Source organism: Solea senegalensis, linkage group LG3 (assembly GCF_019176455.1).
Source record: "Solea senegalensis isolate Sse05_10M linkage group LG3, IFAPA_SoseM_1, whole genome shotgun sequence".
Lineage (NCBI taxonomy): Eukaryota > Metazoa > Chordata > Actinopteri > Pleuronectiformes > Soleidae > Solea > Solea senegalensis.
Genome location: NC_058023.1, coordinates 623,747 through 631,690, shown reverse-complemented (window position 1 = coordinate 631,690; position 7,944 = coordinate 623,747). Strand labels below are relative to the sequence as shown.

The window sequence follows — 7,944 nt, the reverse complement described above, 5'->3', positions numbered from 1 at the left end:
AGTTGAAGGAGAGGAGAAGGGTCGAGCAGATGGGAGGAAGGAAGGAAGGAAGGAAAGGATCGCTCAAGTGCGCGATTAAAGGATTCTACACGAGTAAACAAACATATGAATCAAAGCATAATAAAAACGAATTATATGCGCGCCACCGCGGTGCTTGCGTGGACGCGGACAAGATAGCGGCGGTGCGCGCTGGAGCAGCCAAATCCTGTCTTCCTCCCGGACTCCACTCATGTTCTTCAAACTCTCCGCAAAGCTCTCCTAAACTTTTGTGAAGTCCGCGTGTGAAAAGACTACTCCCCCCCCCTCCACCGCCCCCACCCGCCCGCGCGCCTCCGTCGTCTCCCCGGAAAAGAAGAAGTAGTAGAAGAAGAAGGAACTCCGGGGTGGAAGCGGAGGAAGGAAGCGCGTTTTTGTTCCCTCCGAGGAGTGCAGCTCACCGCAGCCGGGGTTTAGGCGTTGGCACCCGGGCAGGCAGTCCCTCGCCATGGCCGGGGCCAAGCCGGGAGTCCACGCGCTGCAGCTCAAACCCGTGTGCGTCCACGAAGCTCTGAAGAAAGGAGGGAAATTCATCAAGTGGGACGAGGTGAGGAAGAGAAAATGTTTGAAACTTTCCCCGTAGCCCAGCGTGCTCTACTCTACTCGACAACAGTGTACTGTGTAACAGGCTGCTTCCAGTGAAGTCATGAATCAGAGTTTGTGTCATTAAACAGTCAGTTTGACTTAAAGAGACGACACGAGACATGACAACCTGTTTTTGACAGTAGGCCCAGTGTGTGTGTGTGTGTGTGTGTGTGTTGACACAGTTAATGAGCATGTGTTGGGTGCAGGTGTGTGTGCACTCACTCAGTCCTGCGGTGAACACAGTAGCCCCACTATACTTGTGTGCAGTCTTGTGTAAAGTACCTAGAAGGAAGGGATACTTGAGTAAAGGTACCTCAAGTATCTTACCAGAAAATGACTTTGGTAGAAGTTGACGTCCCTTTTATAATAAAGTATACGTTATAGGATATGTACTGTACTTAAGTATCACAAGTAATGTGCTGATATGACATGTACATCTATGTTTTAGATGTAAAAGTATTAAGGATTGAAAAGAGTAAGGATAGGGCAAGTTGTCTTTCAACTGGAAGGTTGTGGGTTCAATTCCTGGCTCTGCTAGTCTATATGTGTCCTTTAGCAAGACACTAAACCCCATGTTGGAGCGTGTGAATGGCAAAACTGTAGCGTCAAGACTAGAAAAGCTCTATATAAATACAGACCATAATACCAACTCTTCTTCTAATGATTTTATTTGGTAGTAACGAGCAACAAAGACAATTGGAGGGAATGGAGTGGAGTTAAAGTAAACAAAGTAAAGGACAGATTTTTGTACTTTAGTACAGTAACAAAGTATTTGCACTCTGTTACATTACAACACTGCTTGTGTGTGTGTGTGTGTGTGTGTGTGTGTGTGTGTGTGTGTGTGTGTGTGTGTGTGTGTGTGAGAATCAGAGGCTCTCGTAGAAAAAAAATTCCCCCATAGTTGCCAGCAGGCAGCAGAGCCTGAATGTGTGTGTTGTTGTGTTCTTGTTCAGCCGGTTTTGTACCAGGCTCAGGTTTAGTTTAAGAGTTTAGTTTCTTCCCTCTCTCTCTCTCTCTCTCTCTCTCTCTCTTCTCCTCCTGCATCTGTGCCTTTTTTTTCTTTCCTCCCGAGGATCAGAGGAGAAAACACCTGTGACCTGTCAAACTGGAAATCAGGAGACGTTGTTTGGGTTCAAACCAAGCACACAGATTGTGTCACCTTGAGTGAAAAATCAATCATCTTTTGTTTTTGTGTTAAGGCTGTAAAACTTTACTATGATGCTGCTGTATGTTTTTTTTCTTGCCACATATTTTGTCTTAAACCCATCATAATAAGAGTGAGTGAGTGTGTGTGTGTGTGTTCCTCCAGAGAAAGTGTGTGTCCATGTGTCTGAATGGCCATCGATGATTAACTAAGTCACTGTCTGCCATTGAAAGCCTGTGTCTTCCACTTGGAGGAACCCCCGTCTGTGACTTACAACACACGTGTATGTGAGATATGTGCTTTTTCTTGTCTACAACAGAGAGAAATGCATGTAGTCTTCCTGTTTGGAAAAAATGGAGCCTAGGACGTATGACAGAAACCAAGGAGCCACTCCGGTGCTTGCAAAAAGAAGTCCTTTTGAATGAGAGTTGGAGAGTTTATGACATCAGTAAACATTTTCCTGAGGAGCTAATGGTCGCTGTACCTAATTTCCGCTCTTGTTCGATAGCACTTAATGTCAGTTTTGTAAATAGTCTTCCTATTGAGAGGAAAAAGGGATGATAAACGCAGCACATGAGTGGAAATTGGAAGACTATGCCCATTTAATATAGTCTGATACCCCTATCTGTCCAATACAGTAGTTTTAACATCTTAGTGTTGATGCACTTACCACCTAGTCATAGAAACATTTTAAAAACACCATGTTCCAACCGGATAACACATATTCTGACTGACCTGGGCTGTTATAAAACATGATTTTTATCGTTTGTAGCCGAATACACTCTCTTTATTGTGATAAAAGGAGTGAAATAATCACTTTGAGTATGCATGTATACATATATACATTTACAACAGCTGTAAGGTGCTGCAAAAGTGTGAAAGTGGACTTTGAATTTGACTTTGACCCTGAATAAATAGTTAATTTGTCTGAACTTTAGGCTTTTTGGGTTGTATCAGAGTCTCTATATGTGGCCCTGTGATGGACAACCCTCATGTGGAGGATCAAGCAGTAGAAGTGAGATGGATGTATATCCAAGCCATTGATTCTGAACAGCATCAGCCCGACACATATACTAGTGTAGTACTGTAGCGACTCATCCCTCCTGTGGGTTGTCCACATCTTGCAGAGTGAGGTGTTATTACCATATGTGTGCAGATATGTGGTCAGGTGTGGTGTTGACACTTGCATGCACTGTTTGTACTGTATGCAAACTGCTGCCAAAGGCCATTAAAAATGGTCAACATAAGTAAACAAGTTATCAGCAACAGAGCCACACACTCTGGAATCATGACGTGATGTGTGTGCACAAGTGTTTGTGTGTGGCCTCCAAAGAAGGATCTTGTCACGCAAACAGTGAATGCCATGTCCTTTTGATTTCCTCTCTCTCTTTCCCTCTCTCTGTGTCTTACTCGCACACACACTAACCCTCTCTGTCTTCTTCCCTCTCTCACCCGCTCAAAGGGAATTCCCAGGAAATGGTTATGTGGCAGATTAAGTGTGTGAACACTTGAAAACATGTGCATGCTTTCTCCCCCGTCCGCCTCTCCCTCTGTCCCCTCTTCCCTTTCATTTCTCTCCATCAGCAAATTGTCTTTTTTGGAGAATTGGAACACTGCTTTAGGAAATATACAGCAAAGACGTGAACTCTAATCACAAAAAGAGGTTGAGATAATACAGATTTGATCTCAAGGGAGTTAGTGGAATAAATCATGATGTCTATTCAGTGAAGTTATCCTGTTTTGTCCGATTGTAAGAAGTCATGCTTCTACTTTCCTTGAACTTAAAGCAAAGTCACTGAAGTATATCTTACATAATTAGGGATGTGAATCAGTATCTGTAGTGGCAAAGGTGAACTAAATTCCAAAGCCACCCAAATCTTTAGCTGTAGGCAGCTTCCTATCAGCTGATTTGTTGCTACTGTTTCAATTCCTCAATCACTAAGGCAAGGAAGAGTCACGTAAAGGGTTTGCACATTGATTTCCACTTGTCGTACGTCCAGGTTACATTTCCATCCACATGTATCCAAGCCTCTCTTGGATTAACAACCCTTGATGTTCCAGGCTGTCAATGGCAATCTATAGATTTAACAGTATCCATCCATCGCAGGGTGTGGCCCTATAGAGACAAACAACCATTCACTCTCACTCTCGCACCTATGGTCATGTAGGAAGGTTTTTATCTTCTCATTTTTAATATAACTAGTGCAGGACCTGTTCAATATGTGCCTGTTTTTACTGTATTTTTGTGCATGCACGTGAGATTAGGCGAATATGTCAAAGATGGGCTGCATGAGTGGTGTTAAAAATATCTTTGATGTCAATGTCAATTAGAGTGGCAAGATGCCATTCTGTCTGCCACTTGTTGTCTGTAGCTGGTTGTGCTTTGCATGTGTGGGATTCCGAAACGTCCTTAAATTCGGGACCATTATCGCTCGTTTAAATTTGGGACCTTGCAGTCGGAATCGTCGTTGGTTTATTCAAAGTCTAAAGACTGTCCAAAGTAGGCTGGGCTATTCGAAGTGTCAGTTTATTGCACATCATGTTTGGCATAGTTTTAAATAGCCACTGCATGCCAGTGTTTGTTGGCGTGTTGTTGCAAAATCCGCTGACTCATTTTAATGCAGGCACACCGCATTCAGGGAGTCTTTATTGTTGAGGTCAGACATAATAATCACCTACACATCTTGCACTCGCTTAACTGTTTACCCGCCGATGCTTATCCTCTCAGGTAGCCCACAGTGCTGTGTGAGTGAGAGGGGGAGGGGCTACAGTAGAGCGGCGAAAGCCAATGTGTGCTTCTTTTACCGAAACGTGGCACCGCACTTACTCGTGCAGGTAGCAAGTAACCTGTGTGAAATCAATCGGACCATCGGTTTGAGAGATATTTGACAGACACAGACCGACGTCCCTGCAATTTATAGATAGATTACACTCCAAATTGCTGACAAAGCATTGTTAAGTGAAGTGGACTTTGGCATCTTATTTGCATATTAAGGCTGTGCTGAAGCAATTATTGCATTAAATCAGCCGTTAAAACTAATTTTTTATTTTATGATTATCAAGATAAAACAGTTTGGCTTAAAAACCTGAACAGTCACCTGACGCGACACAGAGAAAAATCATCTAAACTGACAGGTCATACGAGGAAAAGCTGACGGTCGAGTTCCCTGATGGCTCCCTGTCCTGTCTTGTTTGAAGTGAACAGAGACATTGTTGATGATGTCAGAAACACCTGTGCTTTTCCTGTTAAAACATGTGGGAATGTCTGCAGTGAAAAAAAAGGGCCCATTCCCCATTAATCCCCTACTGTCCCCTGAATAACGCCTCTACTTCGTCAGGAACTCAACAGCATATTTTCCTGTTTAGTCCCACGAGGCACTCGAGTGGATTTCCTGCCAAATCCATAATGTAAATCAATCTTATCCGCCCGTTTTTCTTTTCCATTATTCTTGCGGTTAAAATTAAACTAGCTCTGTTGGTGCTTGGGTTCAAACTCTTACATCATTAATTGAAAACTAAGAGAATTTGTTATTAAACAAATGTTCAAAGCATGTTCAATAACAAATTCTCGTAGTTTTCAATTCTTTTTCGAAAATCAGTTTTACATGTGAATGATTTTAACCCTTTAACGCCTAAGCCTAAAATGTCTGTCTGGACTTTTTTTTTTTGCTTATTTTAAGCATAAAAGTGCCAGAAAAGGCTTTTGTCCTTTTTTCCCCCAGAATAACTTTCAATATCTGGCAGTTACAGTCAATTTATGGGATGTTAACATTATTTTTAACAATTTAAAAGAAAAATAAGTTGTTTTATTTAGAAAAAAACGCTGTACAGGAAAATGCAAACTATGTACAGGCGTTTTTCCAATTCTCTCCTCTCTTGTGACAAAGACACTGATTCGTCGGCTTCTTTACCGTAATAACCACACATTGGCTGTGACGTGCAACTTCTGAGCTTTCAGAAACTGTTGGAACTGTTTTAAGTAATTACGGTAATGCAAAGTGCGCTTGCGCATACGTGTCACCTGCGATACGCTCGGTGTTGAAGGGTTAAAACATTTTTTCAGGAAGTTAATACAATATAGCCTGATTGTGCCACAGAAAAAATAAAAGGAGTTTTTCTGTTTCACGGTTACCTTTTAAAGGTCCAGTCTGTAACACTCTCCCCTTTTTCAAGAGCATCAGGGAACTACGGTGGCCTTTGCATGCCAGAAAGTAAGTTTCCAAGTGCGATGTATACTTTCATGCAAAGATACTTATGGGTAGAATATTCAATTTAATGTACACACCGGTCCTTTATGATGTATTGATTACCATGTTAAAGTAACTATTTTAGCTAATAAAACAACGTAAACATTCAGAAATGAGTCGTCTGATTGGAACAGAGTGGTTTTATTTTAGCGACTGCAGTGCTCTATAGGGAAATTTGACCATTTGGGCTGTCGTCCCAAAAACTTGGCGTGTTCCTTTAAGGGCTTGGCAAAGTGAGAATAGAATTAGGACACACACACAAACCAGAAAGTGCCTAAGGGCAGTGCCGCTTGTTTACATGAAAAACCCCACTTTTGACCCCCAACCCGTTCTTCCCCCTTCTACTTCCTCATCGCTGTGTTCTTCTATATGGCTTTATTTCTATATTTATCTTCTTATCTCCTTTTCTCTTTTTTCTTGTATTCTGTCAAATGCCATGTTTTTTTTTTCCCCTTGATTCATTCACCTCTCCTGCAGACCATACTGGTCTATCACTGAGCGGCTGCTGTCATCTCTTCCCCGTCTTATCTTTTGGTCTCACAACTAAACCTCTGTTTCTTAATGGCCTGGGGAATTCTACTGTAGGGCCCATCAAATCACACACACACACATAAACATGGACACTGACTCATGTAAGGGGGAGGAGAAGGAGGAGGAAGAATGCATTCCAAATTGACCTTTTTTCTTCTGTGCTTTGGCTTGTGTACACATGTGCGCTCACATGCGTGCACGCTCGCGTGCGCGCATGCGTGTGTGTGTGTGGTTGATCTGGGTGTGTATTTCACGTTGAATGACTTCCTGTTCCAGCTTGTTGCAAGGGTTCCAGAGCCAAACCATTTTCCCTCTCTGATTCCCTCCCTCCCTCCTTCCCCTCTGTCTTTGCCTCGGCCGTCGCTGCTGCTCCGCCCTCTGTGGCCGGGCTGCAATTCAATTGAGTTGAATTCCAACTGGAATTCAGTTAAAATTCCTCTTAAACGAGCAATTAAACAAACACAGACAGACAGTTTGTCTACGGAGCAGCTTGGCACTCTGTCAAAGTGTGCCTGCAGAGTGCTTTGATACGAATCTTAAAAGCACACAGAAGTCAAATAAATAATCATCTTAACACATAACATTAACATTTACCTCTTCTGTGGAGTATTTGGGAGTTCCATTCAGCTGGATTATATTATCATAAAGCCCGAGAGACCACCTTTCCTTTAAACTGAATGGGGAACGTAGCGTCAGACCCACTGTGTTTTGTAAACTCACTAGTTTCCTGCATTGTGTGCTCAAACCAAACACTGTACATGAACCTTTCTCCGAAGCAAAACAAAGCTTCCACACGTTTTCTTTGCCCAGAACCATATGAGGAAAAAGTGTTTTCATCCACATCTCTGGCCTTGATTTGTTTGTTTGTTTATATTAACGTCGCACAATTACGAGGGAACCGGGGCTTTTGAGCGCAGTTGCGTAAGATGACAAGATGTTCATTAATTGGATGGAGGAATGGGAACGTAACATGTTTTTTGAGGTTCCGGCTCCGCTTTGTGTCCCCGTAACTTTGAGCAACACACGCCGGACCATAAAATGTTGCATTTCACGGCCGTTTCCTGTAATTTGGTTGCAATGATTTTGTTAGACCTTGTCGATGGCTCTGCATTCCACTCAGACCAACTCTGTACAGACGCCGACGAAGACATCAAAGATGGTCTAGCGCCATTGTCGCGTCGTCCCGCCAGGTTTCCAGTTCCCAGATATCATGACGAGGCATTTTTCTGTCTACTGCTTTCATCACCGGCAACAAATGTGTAGACGACACAGCGCTTTGATGTGTTAGCCGACAGCTGGGAGTTCCCACACTGACTCTTTGCCCGCTCTAAAGGAAATAGTTTTAGAGGGAAATATACACTAACTCTGCTGCCTGCAGGCTCTTCAATCAATGAGTCATAG

General features: G+C 42.9%; 1 protein-coding gene across 1 annotated transcript in view; it reads left to right on the top strand.

Annotated features, from left to right (window-relative positions):
* Positions 1-7,944, top strand: part of plcb3 (phospholipase C, beta 3 (phosphatidylinositol-specific)) — a 52,051-nt gene continuing 44,107 nt past the window's right edge. The window contains exon 1 of the mRNA XM_044020380.1: positions 1-583. Coding sequence (XP_043876315.1) covers positions 485-583 — 99 coding nt within the window. The 5' untranslated portion in view covers positions 1-484. The remainder of the gene's footprint in view (positions 584-7,944) is intronic.